General features: G+C 37.9%; 3 protein-coding genes across 5 annotated transcripts in view; 1 reads left to right on the top strand and 2 right to left on the bottom strand.

Moving 5' to 3' along the window:
* Positions 1-23,127, top strand: part of Cad99C (cadherin-99C) — a 170,587-nt gene that overhangs the window by 43,392 nt on the left and 104,068 nt on the right. The gene's annotated exons all lie outside the window — the stretch shown is intronic.
* On the bottom strand, positions 6,700-7,793 carry LOC138136972 (gustatory receptor for bitter taste 66a-like). The gene is made up of 4 exons (XM_069056280.1): positions 7,101-7,793; positions 6,985-7,053; positions 6,845-6,934; positions 6,700-6,798 (listed from the first exon to the last, which is right to left on the bottom strand). Exons 1-4 carry the CDS (start codon positions 7,791-7,793, stop codon positions 6,700-6,702), a joined length of 951 nt encoding a protein of 316 aa, XP_068912381.1.
* Positions 18,000-18,617, bottom strand: LOC138136967 (uncharacterized). Its single transcript, XM_069056273.1, has one exon. It carries the CDS (start codon positions 18,615-18,617, stop codon positions 18,000-18,002), a length of 618 nt encoding a protein of 205 aa, XP_068912374.1.

The raw sequence follows: 23,127 nt of genomic DNA, 5'->3' as shown, positions 1-23,127 counted from the left end.
TTTCTGAATTGGGTTGGACTGAAATAAAATTAATTAACTGAACCTGTATCGGCATTTTTCTTTGTTTGAATTAGTAAATATTAATCCACAGTCTTGTTTGTCACATCGGGTGTTAAATTCTGCGACACTCGATCATTTTCCAAGTCTAATTGAATCATGACAAACAAATAAGAAGAAACGGCACTACAAATCTACGGTTCATAGTTAAACTTAGATAGCTTCTGAGTTTTAACAGATTTACCGAAAACAGGAGTGAACTGTCGACGGCGAAGAGTCTCAAAGCTGTTATTTCCAATTTATGTCTTGCTAACCGCAAAACTGACGCAATTATCTATAATTGAGGATCCAGATTAGTTCTCATTTCATATAAAAAAAAACTCACCACATTCCTTTCATTTTCTGTTTCTAACTTCACCTGAACTCCCAACAACAAGGTTTTGGTGCAGTTTGCCTTAAAATATCGTATCCCTGAATTTCACATTACTGGTTGTGGAATTAAACTACCTTACCTCTCTACAAAGCTGACGTGATTTGTAACAAAAACAAAATAAATCGAAGATATACATGGTTATATTTTTAATCAAGTTGACCACTATGGAAGAGTATTTTGTAACGAAACCCATTACCATTAGCCATGTTAAAACATACAAATCTATGACGAAAGCTATGCATGTTAGGGTGATCCATAGCAACAGATGTAGAGAAAAAACTGAATTGACGTTTCTGCTTAATCTGGTTAAATTCCGGTGCACTGCAACTAGATGTTCCAAACTTTTGCAAAAGGTCGCATTTTCAGAAGGCGCTGTCATCAAAATCTTCTCGTTAACAATTTTAAACCGATCCTGCAACGCTGTCATGATTCCATAGAAAGTGAAGTTGAAGTTAGCAATGACAAGTAGAGGATAAGCAATAGCAATAAACTCCACTGCTGAATTATTTTTTCTGGCAGAGAGGGTAAGCCACGTTCCTATAATGTAGTAAACCAAGTCTACAACAACCACTAGAAGAACAAGATTTCTTCCATTTCGTTGGTTGCTTCTACGAATGTTTTCTTTTTGTCCAAGAAGACCAAGTTTTACATCGACTTCAGAAATGTTCTCATAAATACTCAACAATTTCTTTCGATTGACTATAGTTGCGACGAGAGTGACGCACATCACAGTCACATTTCCTATTCTTCTAAACTTCAATCCGTACATCACTGTGTTCATTTTGGTAAAGTCTCCAGGCAAGCTTCTGCTTAATTTGTTGTAGTAGTGGGAGAAGCAGGCGACGTAAATTGTTAAATAGATGCAGTTTTGAATACATTCCAGAATTGTCAAAGTGGCATTGTGATTTGCTAATTTGAGAGGAAAGATTCCCAAAATTGTTGCCGTTGCGCGAAGAGGTTGTAAAGTTTTCACGAAGCGCTTTACCATAGCTCTAGCTTATGTAGTAGTAAAATGAGCTTCTCATGGGTTGCGTGTTATGCTATTAGGTAATGATCATTAACAGAGAGATAATTTTATCACGCACGTAGCAGTTCATATACCTTGATTAAAAAATGAATTGAACTATGAAATTTTTTGGTTTCTTTTGTTTTATCAGAAGATGTTTACATTTTATGCAAGACAAATATTAACATAATGAGTGAATTGCTTAAAGTGAAATTTTTTTTGTGGTGTAGGTTTTTTGTTAAAACTAAAATAATGGGGAAAATTAGAAACTACTAGTGTTGTTGACATTTGACATAGAACCGCCTGTCGTGATCCCCATATCTAATTGGACCATAACGAAGACATACGAAAAAACAGCACCACACATCTAAGAAATACTTTTAGTGGTGCCGAAAAGCGTCACCACTGCAACTTACCGAGAACAGAAGTGTATTATCAACAGTGAACAGCTTGCAAGCTTTTATCTCCAGTTTACAACGCATAAGTTGCAAGCTTGACGCTATGATCTTAAATTTATTTTTAGATGAGTACCGTACAGTAGAGGTGTTGGATTCTCTCATGGGCTGTGACCTTGGAAATATCTGGGCGAAGGGCTATAAACCAGTGACGAGACTAATGTAACGATTGGCGATGTTTTCCGGCCTACTTGACTCATAGCCCATGAGAATATCCACCATTTGTAGTAGACTTACCACATCTCTGTCGTTCTCTTGCTCCGCGTCTAATCTGATCCCCAAAATGATAGTTTTCGTGACATTTGCCTAAAAATCTAGATTTAACCTTTGAACTTGAAGCCAGATCGACCAACCTCAAGACACAGTTGTGTTGTTCTTTTCGAAAAATAAAACAAATCTAAATCGTAAATGATGACGTTTTTGAGCAGGCTGAAATATACGCGGTAATATTTGGAAAACAATTGTAACAGCAGTATAAAATTTGCAACGTAGAGGTCGCTAACTATGCCGATGAAACAAGCCCCAATCCATAGCAACATGTGAAAAGAAAAAATCTTGTTGACTTGTCTAGCAATTCCTAATAAATTTTTGTGTATCTGCATCACTTCTATAATTTCTTCTCGATTAAATGATTGCCTGGAAGTTGACATCTTTCTGGATTTTTCTGCCACTTCTAGTAGAAACGTGTTGATGATTTTGAAACGATTTTGAATGATCATTGCCAATGCATAGAAGTGCAAATTCAGACTGGCCACAACTAATCGAGGATACACCATAATAATAGTTGTGATTGCTACATTTTCGTCTTTGACCAGGGAAGAAATGAGAGTTCCCAAAATATGGAACACATTAGCAGCAACCACCAAAACAATCAAATCTTTCCGAATCTGTTTGTTGCCGTTGTTGAGATTTTCTCCTTGTCGTAGCCGAATCAAATGTAAGTCGATTCTCGAGATCTTTTCTATCTGCTCGGCGATATTTTTGCAATTGGTGTAGACAATGAAGAATCCCACAAGCATTGTGAATGTATTTCCCACCCGTCTGAAATAGATCATGTCCATTGCTTTCTTGATCTGGTTGAAATCACTTGGTCCCGTGTTGACTTCAAGCGCTTTGTAGTAAATCGAGCTAAGAATTCCAAAAGCTATGAGATAAGTGATGTTTTGCAGCAGACCAAATTTTGAACAGATTGCACGACCATTGTGGACTTTGATCGCCGCAATTCCCAAAATTTTTGCATTTATATGGATTGGGGCCAAGACCATGTGAACAGTATTCATGGTCGAGGCTTTGTCAATTTCTACACTAAGTAAATTGGAGCGATCCACTCTTATTACAATTATCGATTCCAACCGCATAGTTAAAAATAATGTCATCAATCATAACAAGTAGTTTGTCTTTTATGACATCTTTCTAATTTAATTTTTCTACCATATTGATCCATATTTTTTGTTTCAGGTATGTTGAAGTTTACTTTTGTTGAGCGAGCAGGAAAAGGGTGAGTTGTTCAGATTAAAACAAGTTTCTAGAAGGAAAGGCGAAGCAATTGGTCTTCAATTTGCTCTAGTTAGGAAGAACAAAAAACAGAAATGCGTTTCTTATTCGTTTATTTGTGGAAACTCTCACATAGATCTAGACTGAATTATTTAGCTAATCCAAATTTGCGAAAACCTTTTTGAGTTGATGCGAAAAATTTTTCCCTATTTGGGAACATTTCAACGTGAAGACTTGACCACTTCTTACATTATAGTAGAATTAGTGCCATTTGTGGTAGAATTATTAGCATCATTGGACAACTCTCCCAAGTCGAGCTGAATCATGATGAACAAATACGAAGAAGCAGCTCCACAGATCTACAATTTTCGTCAAACAAAAAAATACAAGATTTCTTACTCACCGAAAATAGTAGAGCGTTGTCGATGCTAAACAGCTTGCAAGCAGTAATCTCCAGCTTGTTTTGCATCAGTTTCAACGCTGACGTGATCACCTGAAATTTTTCATTACCTGGAATGTTAACCAACTGGTGAAACTTACCACATTTCTTTCATTCTCTTTGCTGACGTCTATTTTGATAGACACGAGATGGTTCTTGGTGCAGTTGGCTTCGATGCACAGATCACTCGATCTTTTCGTGATGTAGAACAAGTCAAAGGTGCACATTGCAACATTTTTGGTTATATTAATGAGAAAGGTCCAATATTTGAAGGACAGTTTGAACAACACAACGTAGAAACCGATATACAAGTCGCCGATTAGAGACCCGAAGCATATAGCAATCCATAGCAACAGATGGATGGAGAAAACCGAATTGCAATTTCTGCTTATCTTGGTTAGTGTCTTGTGGAGGGCGGTCAGGTTGCTAATTTCGTCGCAGAAGTCTCCCCGGAGAGGGTATCGACGCATTTGTCGCGACTCTTTCATCTTCTTCAAGATGATTCCGTTGATCATTTTGAATCTATCTTCAAGAATCATCATCATCACATAGAAGAAGAGATTCATGCTGCTGACAACTAGCCTAGGATACGCAATTATAACGAAATGGAGCAACTTGTTATCTGACAAGATGGTACTAAACACCAAGAAGGTAGTTCCCAGAATGTTGAAGCCCACATCAACAAGAACAATCAAGATTATTGAAGTCTTGCGGTAGCGGTACCCAGCTTTGACAATCTCTTTCTCTTGCCCCATCTTGACCAGTTCCGCGTCGACCTCCATGATCTTGTCCAGCTCCGCTTGGAGTTTCTTCGGACCGAAAACACTCACCCCTATTACGAGGATCATGACCACGATACCACCCGAGTCCTGCAGGATCAAGACGAAAGTGATAGTTTTGATTTTGCTCAGTTCCTCGTCCAGGACCAGTTCCAAATCCTGCACGTAAAATATTGCAACTACGAAAAACAGGATCAAGATGGCGATGGTTTGAAGGATTCTCGGTTTGGACACTGTGATTTGTCCATTTTTGACGGCCACTGGGACTGCACCAACGACCAAGGTTGCGAAGTACAAAGGTGCGAGGATTTGGGGGATCGTAAGTGGCTCCATGACTGGTGGGTGGAGAACTACTGGGCAAATTAACTCATTTTGATGGAGAGAATTAAGTGTATTGCTTGTTGATGTTCATGAACAATAGTAGAAAAACAATTGAATGGAGTCACACATCAGATCGATTTTTATTATGTAAAAGTTAATTATTATTGTGGTGAAAAAATTGAAAAAAGTCGTCGAGTAATTTGAATAATGTGAGTAAGAGGCTATGGAGAGATGGTTGTCGCGTTTGCTTCATTTTTACCATTTCCTAGGTCCATTTGGATCATGATGAATAAATAAGACGAGGCGGCTCCGCATATCTGAAAATGACAAAATCAATATTGTCAAAATCTTGTTTTCAACTCACCGAAAAAATCAGACAATTATCTATGTCGAACAAGTTGCAAGCTGTGATTTTTAGACAGTTTTGGTTCAGTTTTAGAGTTTCAGAAATCACCTGAAAGAGTCTCATGTGAATTGTAAACATTTCCAAAAAAAATTTTTCTTACAGTATTTCTTTCATCTTCTCTGTCGGCATCGATTTCTATTCTTACCAACAATCTCTTGGTCAAGTTAGCCTGCATTTTTTTCGTTTACCAAAAGAGTAAAAAAAATGTATACTTACTTCATGACAAAGTTGCGACGAGTACCTGGACAGCATTAGCAAGTCAAAACTATACATGAGTATATTTTTGACTAGATTTAGAGCAAAAACAATATCGTTCCACGACAGGTGCGAAAAGAAGTAGATGGCGACGTACAAGTCTCCCACAAGAAGAATAAAGCTTATGGTGATCCACACCAGCAAATGAAAGCTGAAGATCCCATTAAATTCTTTTGCAATTTGAACCAGACTTTTGTGTAGCCCCCCCAAGTGTCTCACCTCTTCGCAAAAATGCGTACCAACTGGGTACTTCTTCACCCTCTTCGACTCCCCGATTTTCCTCCTCAAGTAATTATTGATCACCGCGAACCGCGTCTGCAGCAACATCTGGATTAGGTAGATTGTCAGGTTGACGTTACCCACGACCAGACGAGGGTACATCATGATCACGCAGCAACAAATCTGTTCCATCAAGCTGCTAGATTGCCAAGACTTTCGGGTAAAAGCGGCGAGAAATCCCCCACCAACGCTGAAGACCAAATGCGATACAACACAAAGTACCACCGAAGCATTGCGATTTTTTCGGTTGCATTGTGAGATGTGGTCGTCTTGGTCGAGCTTGAAGAATTCAGTTTCGAGAGCGCTCAGCTTGATAATCTGTTTCATGAATGTCTTGCTGGTGATGCTAATCCCGACGATCAGAATTGTCAGTACTGAGATGTTGGCTATTGTGCGAAACCAGACAACGAACGAGACGGTTTTGATTTGGAACAGGTCCGCAGGCATCAGCATGGGGTTCTCCATGAAGAAGAGTACCGCGGTTGTGATGAAAATGGTGAAATAGAGGAGTGAGAGGGCTACGCTGGGTTTGGAGTAAGCCAAGTGTCCATTTTTAAGCGTGAAGGGGGTGGTACATAGCACTCTTGATACGAATTGCAATGGGAGGAACGTTTGGCGAAATGTAACGCCTCCCATGACTGGTACCAAGCACCACTCGGATCAAATTGCGATTGATTTGTGCGCCAACTACATATAAAAAAAAATATTGATCTGGTTGATTGGATAGAATACTGATGTGACAGTTAATTATTACTCTAGTTTGTTTGTTACAATGAGTACCAGGAACATAGCACAATTTATTAAGTCACCATTGAAATATTACTTTGCTAAGTAATTACACCCGAGTGATATTTGTTGAATTGTTTTCACTTATCATACTCCCGATGTCCATCTGGATCATGATGAAGATATAAGAGAAAGCAGCCCCACAGATCTGGAAGTACCAAAATCACACAAGCTCAGACCAGTTTTAGACTTACTGAGAAGAGGAGAGCGTTGTCGATGGTGAAGAGTCTGCAAGCTGTGATTTCCAGGCTGTTCTGGATCAGTTTCAAACATTCCGCGATTACCTAAAACGAGACGAGAATGCAATTGTGAGCTTCACCAAAGCTCAACTTACAATATTTCTTTCGTTTTCTTTACAAATATGAATTCTTATTTTGACCATGAACTTTTTGGTAGAGTTGGCCTGAAAACAATTCTTAAAAAGAAATTTTCACTCGAGATTTGATCTACTTCTTGGCATAGATTTTCCGATTGTTGTGACAGAACGAAGAGGTTGAAAGCGTGCATGGTGATATTCTTGAACAAGTTTAAGATGTCGATGATGTCAACTTCGTCCAGATGGAACAAGAACGTGTACATAATAATGTAGCAATCTCCCACCACCAGAACAAAAGTTATCGCGATCCAGATCAACATGTGCGTTGCAAAAATCGAATTGAAAGACTTTCCAGTTTTGACCAAACTCTTGTGCAGAGCAACCAAATGTTCGATCTCTTCGCAGAAGCTTGCTTCCCTGGGGTAAACATCGACTTTCTTCGACTCTTCGATTTTTTTCTTTAACACGTTGTTGATCGCTGCGAATCGAGTTTGTAGCGATGCTTCAGTCACGAAGAATATGATGTTAAAGTTGTTGATAATAAAACGAGGATACATCACCATCGCATACGCCCATATTTTTTCTCCAAAGGATTTCGTGGCGAAAAAACGGCGCCCAGGAGCAGCCAAGAAGCCTCCACAGATGTTGAAGATTAGATGTTCCACAACACACAAGATGATCGAAATTCTTCGGTTTGTTTTGTCACGTCTGGAGATGTACTCGTTTTGGTCCAAATTGGCAAAGTCGCTTTCGAATTGGATCAAGTTTTCCATTTCCCTCAGAAATTTCTTACCCTTGAAGCAGACGCTGCCAAACACAACTACCATTAGGATAATGTTGCTTATTATTCGAAAAGGGACAACAAAGGATGGTGTTTTTATATCTACAAGTTGTGTGGCTATTTGGGTGTTGTGTTCTTCCAGAAAACCCACTGTTATTGTTGCAAAAATTGCAAGATAAATTATAGTTTGCGCTACTCCCAACTTGGAGTAAGCGAAGTGACCCTTTTGATACGACAACGGCGACATCCCGAAGATTTTTGATAGAATGTGGGTTGGTAGAAAAATTTCTCTCAATTTTTCGTCCATGGCGTCAATTCGTTCCTTCTTTATAAAGGCACAATATCATAAACAGCGTAAATTCATTTCTATGGAATTTTTCTAGTCATTATTTAACATGAACAAAAAATATATTAGTTATCGATTTCTTTATTTTTCCAACAAAGTACAATTAGAGATTATTTGGTAATTATCAACAACAGAATTACACTGATGTGATGTTTGTGGAATTGTGCGTATTCGCCCTGTTGCCCATGTCCAGCTGGATCATGATGAAAACATAAGAAAATGCAGCTCCGCAAATCTGGAAACGTCAGATTGTATCAACCTCAAGCAATTTTAGACTTACCGAAAAGAGAAGCGCATTATCGACAGCAAAAAGATTGCAAGCGGTGATTTCCAGACGATTCTGGACCAGTTTCAAACTCTCCGAGATTACCTAAAACGGAAAGTTGCAATTTGGAAATGTTGCAAAACCCTTCTTACTGTATTTCTTTCATCTTCTTTGTAAACATCGATTTGTATTTTGACCATCAAGCGTTTGGTACAGTTGGCCTGGAAGTAGACTTTTCAAAGAAGATTTTTCCAGAACTTTGACTTACTTCCTGGCACAACATCTCCGATTGGTGAGAAAAAATGAACAGATCTAAAGTGTACGTCAGTAGATTTTTGAACAAATTCGCAACAACTCCACGACTGATCTGCGCCACGTGGAAAAAGAAGTTGTATGTTGCAATATACGAGTCGCCCACTAGAAGAACAAAAGTGACAGTGATCCAGATCAGCAAATGGAGCGCAAACAGCGAGTTGATCGATTGTCCAATTTTGACCAAACCTTTGTGGAGAGACACCAAGTGCTTGATCTCTTCGCAGAAGCCCACTTCTCTTGGATACCGCGTCATCTTCTTGGAGTCATCAATTTTCTTCTTCAACACGTTGTTAATAACCAAAAAGCGTGTTTGCAGCATCTTTAGACAGATGTAGAATGTGATGTTGATGTTGCTAACGATCAAACGCGGATACACCACGATCACGTAGGTCACGATTTGGTCAGTCACATTGTTTGAAATGAAGCGACTTTGCATGTAGATCGTTAGAAGACCTCCAAAAATATTGACAACTAGTTGGATCACGACGCACAAGGCGACTGCAAAATCGCGATTTTTTTTGTTCAGTTTTGGAAGGAAACCGTTTTGGTCCAGCTTAGCCAGTTCGCTTTCGAGGTGCAGTAGATTTTTCAATTCTGTCACAAAATGTTTGCTGTTGATACAGGTACTACCGAACAAAAATACCATCGTTAAAATATTGGCCATCAGACGAAACATAACGACGAAAGAGATTGTCTTCATGGTTGAAAACTCGAAGTATACTGTTGTGAAGTACTTGTCGAAGAAATACACTGTTAGCGCTGTGAATGTTGCGAAGTAGACAATACTTTGTACTACTCCTAACGTGGAGTAAGCGTAGTGACCATTTTTAAACCTCATTGGTGATGTTCCTAGTATTTTTGACAAAATGTAAACTGGTTGAAATACGTGTACTATCTCTGAGGGCATTTTTGGCTATTCTCCGTGCTGCGTAAAGCAATGAATGAAAGATAATGAAGTCAGACAAAAGCTCCTGTTGTTGTTTGTCATGACCATTAAATCAATTAATTATTATTGATTGCCAAAAACTATTCGATTCTTCTCATCTTAATCACACTTCTTTAGTAAATAATACACGTCTAGAAAATTCTTATTTAGGCACCCTTAATGAAAAAGGTAATTTTACGTACTCCCAAGCGGACGAAAAGTAACTCTTTCGGGCGCAATTTTTCGGACGCTAACCGTGGCGCCATCTGCTGGTCTGTTCAGTAAGCTAACAACGAAACCGACAAAACCGACTGAAAACAAATGAATATTTGACAGTTAAATTTAACCAAAATATTTTATTTGCCCGAAAAAGTTTATCTCTGGTGCTTATTTGATGCATAATAAGAAAATGAATAGCAACAGCAAAAGTGATGAATAAATGTCTAATACGCCGCCGAACGCAATCATTGTTCTGTCACTATAAATTATGCAAATAAGCAATTGTATTGCAAATTGTAAATTTCTCGTCTTGTTAGCAAGCTGATAAAAAATACTATAAAAAATGGTTAATATGTAAGTATCAATAAATTTATCTATTTAAAAAAAGTAGGTATAAAAAAATTTGCATTTTTTCCAATGATGTCTTTGGCTTTGTAGTTGGTGCAGTCGCCTAAAAAATTCAATGTGCACCTCTACCAAAAAGTGCCTTTTATCCTCACCTATTTTCAAGCCTCGGCTGCGCCTCGGCTAGAAAACCCAGACTCGGGCGAAAAAGATGCACTTTTTGGCTTTGATACACTTTGTAGCCTACTCATAAAATGCAATATTCTTATTGAAAAGCGCAAGATATTTTGGTGTCGTTTTTAACTTTTTGCAGGAATAAAAACATGTGACAGCTTTTTCTGCTATTGGATCTGCGTAAGAAGGTTTTTCCCATCGATACATTTCAAACATTTTTCTCCCATTTTGATATTGTTTTCATTTTTCACCTTTTCTTTTCTTTTAGTTTACTTTTCTTTCTGATCTATGACCAAATAATTTTTTGTGGTGCTTTACGAGAGCAAGAGTACCGTGATATCTTAATATTTAAATACAGTTCAGTGACACCGCACCTGTAGGAAATTAAGACAAGTCTGTGTGGGCATGACAATTTTTATTAACTCTCTTAGCGCAGATACTGTCTCGGCACAACTTGTTTATGAATACTTTAACAGACAGCGTCACGGAAGATGATCTAATAGGTGTGGGTGTCAAGAATTGCTCTTGTTCCTGAAAGAGCTTTCAGTGACAATTTTGGTAGATGAATCAGTTGAAAATTCACTGTCGATGTAACATGTTCAGAAATAATTTATTCGACACAAAATAACTGGATTTTATTGAAATCATAATTTATGTCTTTTTTATTGACGATTTTTATTACTCTAATCATCCTCAGACGATTGCAACTTTTTCATTAGATTACGTAAGAGAATTTTAATAGAAAATAAATATGTACTTAAATGTCCTGTCAGAGTCATTTATCCTAATATATATATGTTTTTATAATTACACCGTTGTACTAATAATTTTGATAAAATTTGTGAAAAATATTTTGCAGACTATCAAGTCAAGCTGTAAATTACAGATTTCAAGTTTTTCAGACTTGAAAGTTTTGTAAAGCATTCGGTAGATCCGTTGAAACTTAATACACATAGGATTCAGTAGTAGCGTTGCAGATATGCGGAGCGGCTGTTGCTATCTGTACCTACCGCTGCATCGCGACTAGAGGTCAAGCGAAACAGCTCTGCTCTCATAGCGAACACTACTAATGCCCCACCGAGAGACAAGTGAAGTGTTGTTAAAACTAATTTTTCGATTTAAATTCCACGAATTTTTCCCCGAAGTAATTTATATAATTTTTTTATTTGCAAGACGTGTAATTTTTCAACTACTTGTAAAATATAAAAACAGGTTGCCAACACTTGTTTTTTTATATTTCTTAATCTTTTACTACGTTTTAATTGACTGTTAATGCCATCGTCAGTCACGGAGCGTGTGAGAAATTTTTCAGACGCTTAACCTCACTACTACACCCAAATAAGGTCATAAATCTACAGAAAATGCTAATGTATTAATTTGAAATTTTTTTTTACTAGGATTTTGGCATTAGCTTTAACTTTGGTGGTTTCAAAGAAATTAGAAAATGCATTGTATTGTTTTTATTTGTTTACTTTTCCGGGTTTTTTTAAGTGACACGGCATCTAGGCCGGATTGGTTTATCGTTACCCATGATAAATTACGGATGAAGTACTGAAGTTACAACGATACTCTTTCTTTGGTGACCACCCATCCAAACACTGACTGCTCTCGATGTTGCTTAAGCTCACTGATCAAATTAAACTAGGCAAAAATGAATAGGGAATTTTTCCATTTTTGAATTTTTTATAAATACAGTTTAAAATTTGTAATGAAATGTGTTAAAAATATAAATATATACACATTAAGTACCTGTAACATTTAAAATTTATCTAGTGTTAAGAATACGTGGGAGGATTGGGACAATTATTTTGCTTTCCAAGAAAAATTGTGGAATTCCCTATTCATTTTTGCCTAGTTTATTATTACAAATTAGTAGTTTTTACTAGTTTTATTACACCACGTGTTTCTTTAATTTTTAATCAACTTGTCACAATTTTTCTGTCCCACTATTGACAGGACAAAGATCATATAACCACAAATCTACATTTCTGTTCAGTACGACAGAGATACAATTCATTTCATCAAGAAGAAGTTGCGTTGGAAAGAGTGGTACTGCTTTGTCCTACTCCCAAATCAAGTTGAAGCATTATGAACAAATAAGATGAGGTAGCACCACAAATCTGCAACAGTACTCGCGCTTACGTAAAGTACTTTGAGTTGTAAGTCATTACCGAAAACAGCAAAGCATTGTCGATACTGAAGAACTTGCAAGCAGTTATTATCAGCGGACCGTGCATCAGTTTGAGGACTGCTGAAATAACCTGAACCAAGAGTCACACAGTCGCAAGTGATTCAAAAACGTACCAAATTCCTTTTGTCTTCCTGCTCCATCTCAATGTGAACCCCCAAGAGCAACACTTTGGTACGATTCGCCTGAAAATCTACCAATCAAATAGGGAAACGCATTTGCTTTGACTCACTTCTATGCAGACGCTTCTGCAAGTTCTTGCCAAGTAGTACAGGTCAAACGAGTACATCACACAATTTTTTAACAGTCCGTAGAAAACACTGTAGTACTTGCGGTACAACCCAGCCAAGAGAATATACATGATGGTGTATAAATCCCCCACAATGAGAACAAAATCTGCACTAATCCAGACCAACAACTGAATGGAAAAAATCGAGTTCACTGTTTGGCTAATGCGAGTCAAGGCTTTGTGCAAGTGCACTAAACTGTGCAAGTCGTGGCAGAAGTCCACTTCTGAGACGAGTCTCATGGTCAAGATTTTATTAAGTACTTTGAAGCGTTCACGAAGTACCGTCATGATGACGTAAAAGATGATGTTCATATTGCTGACAACTAATCGCGGGCAGGTCATTACAATGAAATAGAGAACACGATTGTCACGTTTTGTTTGTGCGGTGTAAATTCCACCTAGTGTGTTAAACACTAGTTGGACCAGTACGAGCAGTACCGTCGTGGTTCTCAAGACTTGACGGTTGCTCTTTAGAATGTACTCATCTCTGCCGAGTTTCTGTAGTTCTAGATCTATCAAAGAGATCGTTCGGATTTCTGTGTGTACTTTGCCCCACTTGATCACCACAAAGATTATTATGAACCCCATTAGAATAAATATTCCGAGTGAGTGCAGTATCACCAAGAGACGAATCGTTTTTAGCTTGACAATGTCTGAGTGCAACGTGCTTGGCATTTGGTTGAAGAAGACTATCAGAGAAGTCGTACAAAGTGTCAAGATTGTGACAGAATAGAGAATTTTTATTTTGGTGTAGACCAATCGTCTACTATCTATGTGGAATGGAGTCATTCCCAAAATTTTGGAAATAGTCCAGAGGGGCTCAAAAATTGCTTCGACTTCCATGACAAGCAAATTTTTCTACTTCTAAGTACAACAGAAACTAAACAAGGTTGATTAAATGTATTCGACAGCTCCATTTCTCCTGATAAAATTAATGGAAACGTATTGATTTCCTAATCGCTTAGAACAATTAACAAACTGTATTACATTAGTGCGTTCTATTTTCTTTTGCCCTAGAACTGAACAGATCTTCTAATTTCCTAAACTAGAGTTAGTAAAATTCGTCGAGTCTTGACCATCTATTACACTTTCCAAATCTAGTTGAAGCATGATAAACAAATATGAAGAAGCGGCACCGCAAATCTGCAACCGATTTAGTACCTAATCAAAACGAAAATTTCTCTCTTCCAACTCACTGAGAACAGCAGCGCGTTGTTAATACTGAAAAGTCTGCACGCTGTTATGTCTAGTTTGTTGTGTATCAGTTTCAAAATGGAAGTGATCACCTGGAAGAAAAACTTCACTTTGGTTGTATTTCTTCAGAAGGTGTCATTACCGTATTCCTTTCTTCTTCCTTCTCGATGTTGATGTGGATACCTGCCAGTAGTACTCGGGTGCGATTTGCCTGAAATTGCTTTGATTGTTTAATTCTAAACGAGTGTTGTTGAACTAACCTCGTGACAAAGATCGGAAGATCTTTTGGCAAAATAGAACAGATCTGTGACATACGAGGTACAGTTCTTCACCAAACTGATAATGGTTCTGACATGTTTATGAAAAAAACCGGAGAAGAGTGCGTACATGATTATGTACAGATCTCCAACTAGAAGAATAAAATCTGCTGAAATGAAGAACAACGCGGTGACGTAAAAAATCTGATTGATTCCTTTGCTAATGCGTACTAGGCTCTTGTGGATGAAAACTAGCTCGTCGATGGCCTCGCAAAAATTCGCCTCTTTCGAATATCTGCCCGCACCATTTCTTCTTTTCAAAATCAAACCATTGATAATCCTGAATCGTTCCTCTACCATCAGCATCATAATGAAGAATGAAGTGTTGAAGTTGGTCAACGCTATCCGCGGATAAGTGACAACGATGAAGTAAACTATTTGTTTGTCCATTTTGGTCAAGGCTTTTAGCACTCCTTCGATCAGATTGAGAGCTATATTCACCACCAGCACCAGAAAAATCCCAGAATTTCTAGTCCTCCAGTTCGCCCTCGCCAACTGTTCTCTTTGTCCCAATTTCAACAGTGTTTGGTCAACTTTGTACAGTTCGATGACCGCGGCGGTGGTTTTTTTTGCGTAGACGTAGGATAGCGCCGTCAGTATGGCCAGCACTGTGACATTTGCCACTGCTCGAAAAACCAACAGAAAGTTGATGATCTTGACTCGTGCGAATTCGTTCATCAGTTCGTAACGAGCGTTCGTGAAGTAGTACGTTGTCAGCGCTATACACAATGATACGGAGATTGTAGATTGTACTAGTCTCCATTTAGAGAACTGTAGTATGCCGTTGACTCGTTTAAAGCCGTATGTTCCAAGGATTTTCGATGTGGTGTGCACGTAGCAGAAAATTTCTTGATACGTTAACAGCTTCATGGTGGTGGTACCTGGAAATTATTCACAATTTGAGTGGAAATGTGGCTCTAAACAGTACTATTGTATTTTTTCTAGCTATCCTAAGTATCGGGTGTTCATTTGAATTTCTCCTCAAAGTTGACGTTGAAGAGTCGATTGTGAACGCACCACTGACTACAGATCAGCTATTTAAATCTAACCTCACTTTTTGCGTTTTTACTGTGCATACTGACGAGGGTGCGTTCACAATCGACTCCTCAACTTTGAGGAGAAATTGAAATGAAGACCCGATAGTAACGATTGTGATTTTAACAACCCCCTCCTGCGGAAACTCTCCCCACTGCAGACAAGCCCTGTTGTACACTCTCTCTCTATTGTCAAAACTTTCAAATTGCGGACAGCCGCCCTATTACGAACAACCGCCCTATTACGAACAACCTGCCTATTACGGACAACCTGCCTACTGCGGCCAATCGCCTATTGCGGACAACCTTCTTATTGCGACACACAGTTACTTTTACGCACGATGTTTTTTACGTCTTGTATTTGCCATGCTACTAAATAAGCATTCTATTCTCCAATATGGACACTCCCCTATTACGGACAAAAAGTTTGCTTCCTCCAGTGGTTTACGTCTAACAATACTTTCTCTTAACGGTTTTGTATAAATATGAATATTACAAAACATGTATGTTATTTTTACCTCACTTACTTTAAAATGATTTACAAAATGTTTTTGTTTGTCAAAGATCTTACCGATAGTAGCATTATATAGTACAGTTTACCTTATCTGCGTAACATACATTTCACACAACATTTCAGATACAAACACAATTACAGTATTAAATTATCGATTGTACTTTATTATTTGTTGTGTAATAACGACGGTCACAATTAAGAAATTAATTAAATGAAAGTATCTACAAAACAAGGACTACATAATAAATTACATCAAATTACCATTGGTTATATTAAAACGTTCATTTTCACTATATTTTTATCTAAACAGACAAAACCGAAATAGACATTTTTTCATTCCTTGAAAAAAACCGTCTCATTGGGTGCTACATTGGGTCCAAAGGTGTTACTTTGGTCGAGCTGAAGCATGATGAACAAATAAGAGAAAACAGTCCCACAAATCTGGAAAGAACAAACATTCAAATTGAAACTCTCATATAGTGACAATTACCTTGAATAGTAAGTCGTAGTCTATGCTAAATAGTCTACAAGCTGTTATTTGCAAGTTGTTGTTCATCAGTTTCAACACCAAAGCGATGACCTAAAACGACTTGGAAAAATGTTTGAAGTTAAAAATGTAGGTTTTACCGAATTCCTGTTTTCTTCGCTCTCTATGTTGATTTTGGTACTCAACAGTATAGTTTTGAAATGACTAGCTTCTGTGCAAAGGTTACTACACCTTTTGGACAGATAGCATAAGTCAAAGGAGTACAAAAGAATGTTTTTGATAGATATTATAACTAATGTGAAATCATTAATTGAGCTACGAGTATAAAGGAACATGTAGAGGAGCGCATGCGATTCTACTACTATAAGAGCCACGCATAGAGCAATCCATAGAAATAAGTGCAATCCAAAACACGAATTCAATTTTTGAGTGATTTTGACTAGATTCGTGTGAAGAAAGACCAAGTGTGACAGCGAATATTTCTTATCAATCGGATATTTTTCCAAAACGTGGTTAATCATTTTGAATCTTTCTTGGATTATAATCGAAAACGTCAAAAAGACAATGTTAAAAGTACTTGCAACTAGGCGAGGATACAAGATAATAATGCAGAAAAGTATTTTACCCCGTGGTATATGTAAGATGCTGTAAGCATCACAGAGTATGTTAAAAACGAGATTTATTACAACAAGCAGTGCTGTTGCACAGTGTCGATGTTGACGGTTCACGCGACCAATACGTTTTTTCAGTCCTAATTCTACCAGACATAAATCCAGTTGACTTATTTTGGTTGTTAAGAGAGCCACATCCAAGCGATATTTGCAGAAAGCAACAATCAAAGCAGCTGTTATCACCAAAAGTGACATATAACAACGAAAGAAGAAGACAATAAACCAGATGAAACTTATGGCAACATTTTTGTTTATTCTTACGAAATCACTGTACCAGATGGTGCAAAATGCGCATATTGTCACATAGGTGAAAGTTTGTAAAAGGCCCACTTTGGGATGCACAATTCGTCCATTTTGTAATTTACCAAAATTTATACCCAAAATCTTGAAAGTCACAATTATAGGTGCGAAAATTTCGGGTAGTGTTGGCGCGTTCATGGTTACAGAGAAATTGTTCGGAAACAAAAACACAAATGGAGATTAAGCAATTGTTTAATAGACCTGAACAGGCACTCGAAGTTGAGATCAATACTCGAGTGCCGTAGCTAAGTTGGGCTGGTCGTGTTGCAACGTACCTCGTAACTCATACCGGCACATCTTCTCAATAGATAACGCAAATTTAACACATAGATAACACAGCCGATGCATCGGTTGCGACTGCTTTTAAGCATCGTCGACTGCCAACGAGGGAGTCGTGCCGATTGGTCGGTTGACCCTAGGGGCGGTCCTACTGTTGGTACTATTCGCTCTGTATGGTTATTTTGGATGTTAACAGTAAAGTTTTGTAGCGTGTAGCTTCGATGCGAAGGTCGCTACACCTTTTTGAACAGATAGCATTGGTCAAAGGACTACATGGGAATATTTTTGGTTGATATTATAACAAATCTGGACTTATTCAGCTAAAAAGAATGTGTAGAGCAGGGCATGCAAGTGCACTAAACTGTGCAAGTCGTGGCAGAGCTCCACTTCTTAGACAAGTCTCATGGTCAAGATTTTATTAAGTACTTTGAAGCGTTCACGAAGTACCGTGATGATGACGTAAAAGATGATGTTCATATTGCTCACAACTAATCGCGGGCAGGTCATTACAAAGAAATAGAGAACACGATTGTCACGTTTTGTTTGTGCGGTGTAAATTTCACCTAGTATGTTAAACACTAGTTGGACCAGTACGAGCAGTACCATCGTGGTTCTCAAGACTTGACGGTTTCTCTTTAGAATGTACTCATCTCTGCCGAGTTTCTTTAGTTCTAGATCTATCAAAGAGATCGTTCGGATTTCTGTGTGTACTTTGCCCCACTTGATCACCACAAAGATTATTATGAACGCCATTAGAATGAATGTTTCCACTGAGTGGAGTATCACCAAGAGACGAATTGTTTTTAGCTTGACAATGTCTGAGTGCATCGTGCTTGGCATCTGTTTGAAGAAGACTATCAGAGAAGTCGCACAAAGTGTTAAGATTGTGACAGAATAGAGAATTTTTATTTTGGTGTAGACCAATCGTCTACTATCTATGTGGAACGGAGTCATTCCCAAAACTTTGGAAATAGTCCAAAGGGGCTCAAAAATTGCTTCGACTTCCATGACAAGCAAATTTTTCTACTTCTAAGTACAACAGAAACTAAACAAGGTTGATTAAATGTATTCAACAGCTCCATTTCTCCCGATAAAATTAATGGAAACGTATTGATTTCCCAATCGCTTAGAACAATTAACAAACTGTATTACATTAGTGCGTTCTATTTTCTTTTTCCCTAGAACTGAACAGATCTTCTAATTTCCTAAACTAGAGTTAGTAAAATTCGTCGAGTCTTGACCATCTATTACACTTCCCAAATCTAGTTGAAGCATGATGAACAAATATGAAGAAGCGGCACCGCAAATCTGCAACCGATTTGGTAACCAAAACGCAAATTTCTCTCTTCCAACTCACTGAAAACAGCAGCGCGTTATTAATACTGAAGAGTCTGCACGCTGTTATGTCTAGTTTGTTGTGTATCAGTTTCAAAATGGAAGTGATCACCTGGAAGAAAAACTTCAATTTGGTTGTATTTCTTCAGAAGGTGTCATTACCGTATTCCTTTCTTCTTCCTTCTCGATGTTGATGTGGATACCTGCCAGTAGTACTTGTGTGCGATTTGCCTGAAATTGCTTTGATTGCTTAATTCTAAACGAGTGTTGTTTAACTAACCTCGTGGCAAAGATCGGAAGATCTTTTGGCAAAATAGAACAAATCTGTGACATAGGAGGTACAGTTCTTCACCAAACTGATAATGGTTCTGACATGTTTTTGAAAAAAACCGGAGAAGAGTGCGTACATGATTATGTACAGATCTCCAACTAGAAGAATGAAATCTGCTGTAACGAAGAACAACGCGTTGGCGTAGAAGATCTGGTTGATTTCTTTGCTAACGCGTACTAGGCTTTTGTGGATGAAGACTAGCTCGTCGATGGCCTCGCAAAAATTCGCCTCTTTCGAATATCTGCCCACACCGACAGACTCATTTTTTCTTTTCAAAATCAAACCATTGATAATCCTGAATCGTTCTTCTAGGATCAGCGACATCAGGAAGAATAAAGTGTTGAAGTTGCTCAACGCTATCCGCGGATAAGTGACAACGATGAAGTAAACAATCTGTTTGTCGGATTTCGTCAAGGCTTTTAGCACTCCTTCAGTCAAGTTGAGAGCGATATTCACCACCAGCACCAGAAAAATCGCAGAATTTCTAGTCCTCCAGTTCGCTCTCGCCAACTGTTCTATTTGTCCCAATTTCAACAGTATTTGGTCGACTTTGTGCAGTTCAATCATCGCGGCGGTGGTTTTTTTTGCGCACACGTAGCATAGCGTCGTCAGCATGGCCAGAACTGTGACATTTGCCACTGCTCGAAAAATCAGCAGAAAGTTGATGATCTTGACTCGTGCAAATTCGTTCATCAGTTCGTAACGAGAGTTAGTGAAATAGTACGTTGTCAGCGCTATACACAATGATATGGATATTGCAGATTGTACTAGTCTCCATTTAGACAAGTGTAGTATTCCGTTGATTCGTTTAAAGCCGTATGTTCCTAGGATTTGCGATGTGGTGTGGACGCAGGAGAAAATTTCTTGATACGTTAACAGTTTCATGGTGGTGGTACCTGGAAATTATTCACAATTTGAGTGGAAATGTGGCTCTAAACAGTACTATTGAATTTTTTCTAGCTGTTCTAAGTATCGGGTGTTCATTTGAATTTCTCCTCAAAGTTGACGTTGAAGAGTCGATTGTGAACGCACCACTGACTACAGGTCAGCTATTTAAATCTAACCTCACTTTGTGCGTTGTTTGTGTTTTTACTCTGCAGACTGACGAAGGTGTGTTAACAATCGACTCTTCAACTTTGAGGAAAAATTGAAATGAAGACCCGATAGTAACGATTGTGATTTTAACAAATTGATATTTAGTACACTACACTACGACCTCCCATTGCGGATAACCCCCTCCTGCGGAAACTCTCCCCACTGCAGACAAGCCCTGTTGTACACTCTCTCTCTCTCTATTGTCAATACTTTCAAATTGCGGACAGCCTCCCTATTACGAACAACCTCCCTATTACGAACAACCTGCTTATTACGGACAACCTGCCTACTGCGGCCAATCGCCTATTGCGGACAACCTTCTTATTGCGACACACAGTTCCTTTTATGCACGATGTTTTTTACGTCTTGTATTTGCCATGCTACTAAATAAGCATTCTATTCTCCAATACGGACACTCCCCTATTACAGACAAAAAGTTTACTTCCTCCAGTGGTTTACGTCTAACAATACTTTCTCTTAACGGTTTTGTATAAATATGAATATTACAAAACATGTATGTTATTTTCACCTCACTTACTTTAAAGGGATCTACAAAATGGTTTTGTTTGTTAATGATCTAACCGATAGTAGCATTATATAGTACAGTTTACCCTATCTGCGTAATATACATTTAACACAACATTTCAGATACAAACACAATTACAGAATTAAATTATCGATTGTACTTTGTTATTTGTTGTGTAATAACGACGGTCACAATTAAGAAATTAATTAAATAAAAGTATCTACAAAACAAGGACTACATAATAAATTACATCAAATTACCATTGAATATATTACAACATTCATTTTCACAATGTTTTTATTTAAACAGACAAAACCGGAATAGGCATTTTTTTTATTCCTTGAGAAAAACCGTCTCGTTGGGTGCTACATTGGGTCCAAAGGTGTTACTTTCGTCGAGCTGAAGCATGATGAACAAATAAGAGAAAACAGTCCCACAAATCTGGAAAGAACAAACATTCAAATTGAAACTCTCATAGAGACAATTACCTTGAATAGTAAGTCGTAGTCTATGCTAAATAGTCTACAAGCTGTTATTTGCAAGTTGTTGTTCATCAGTTTCAACACCAAAGCGATGACCTAAAACGACTTGGAAAAATGTTTGAAGTTAAAAATGTAGGTTTTACCGAATTCCTGTTTTCTTCGCTCTCTATGTTGATTTTGGTACTCAACAGTATAGTTTTGAAATGGCTAGCTTCTGTGCAAAGGTTACTACACCTTTTGGACAGATAGCATAAGTCAAAGGAGTACAAAAGAATGTTTTTGATAGATATTATAACAAATTTGAAATCATTAATTGAGCTATAAAGGAACATGTAGAGGAGCGCATGCGATTCCACTACTATAAGAGCCACGCATAGAGCAATCCATAGCAATAAGTGTAATCCAAAACACGAATTCAATTTTTGACTGATTTTGATTAGATTCGTGTGAAGAGAGACCAAGTGTGATAGCGAATATTTCTTATCAATAGGATATTTTTCCAAAACGTGGTTAATCATTTTGAATCTTTCTTGGATTACAATAGAAAACACCAAGAACACAATATTGAAAGTACTTACAACTAGGCGAGGATACAGGATAATAATGCAGAAAAATATTTTACCCTGTGGTATTTGTAAGATGCTGTAAATATCAAAGAGTATGTTAAAAACGAGATTTATTACAACAAGCAGAACTGTTGCACAGTGTCGATGTTGACGGTTGACCCAACCAATACGTTTCTTCAGTCCTAATTCTACCAGACATAAATCCAGTTGACTTATTTTGGTTGTTAAGAGAGCCACATCCAAGTGAAATCTGCAGAAAGCAACAATCAAAGCAGCTGTTGTCACCAAAAGTGACATATAACAACGAAAGAAGAAGACAATAAACCAGACGAAGCTCATGGCAAAATTTTTGTTTATTCTTACGAAATGACTGTACCAGATGGTGCAAATTGCGCATATAGTCAAATAGGTAAAAGTTTGTAAAAGGCCCACTTTGGGGTGCACAATTCGTCCATTTTGTAATTTACCAAAATTGATACCCAAAATCTTGAAAGTCACAGTTATTGGTGTGAAAATTTCGGGTAGTGTTGGTGCGTTCATGGTTACAGAGAAATTGTTCGGAAACAAAAACACAAATAGAGATTAAGCAATTGTTTAATGGACCTGAACAGGCACTCGAAGTTGAGATCAATACTCGAGTGCCGTAGCTAAGTTGGGCTTGTCGTGTTGGAACGTACCTCGTAACTCATACCGGCAAATCTAACACATAGATAACACAGTTTTTTAAGCCGATGCGTCGGTTGAGGGAGTCTATCTCGCGCGCAGATTGGTCGGTTGACCCTAGGGGCGGTCCTACTGTTGGTACTATTCGCTCTGTACGGTTATTTTGGCTTTTAACAGTAAAGTTTTGTAGATGTAGCTTCGATGCGAAGGTCACTACACCTTTTTGAACAGATAGAATTGGTCAAAGGACTACAAGGGAATATTTTTGGTTGATATTATAACAAATTTGGACTTATTGAGCTAAAAAGAATGTGTAGAGCAGGGCATGCGTTTCGACCACTATAAGAACCATGTATATTCCCCAGAAGTAGTTGAAGAGCAAGAATCGTACAAATTTTTTGACAGATTTTGATTAAAGTCGTGTGACAGACCCACCGTCACAATTAAAAAATAAATTGTACACAAAAGAGCCATATACTAGGTTATATTAAATGACTATCAAAAACCTTCTCACAATTCT

This window comes from Tenebrio molitor, chromosome 8 (assembly GCF_963966145.1).
Source record: "Tenebrio molitor chromosome 8, icTenMoli1.1, whole genome shotgun sequence".
Taxonomy (NCBI): domain Eukaryota; kingdom Metazoa; phylum Arthropoda; class Insecta; order Coleoptera; family Tenebrionidae; genus Tenebrio; species Tenebrio molitor.
Note: the sequence above shows the minus strand (reverse complement) of the source record. Positions and strands in the feature narration are given on the sequence as shown.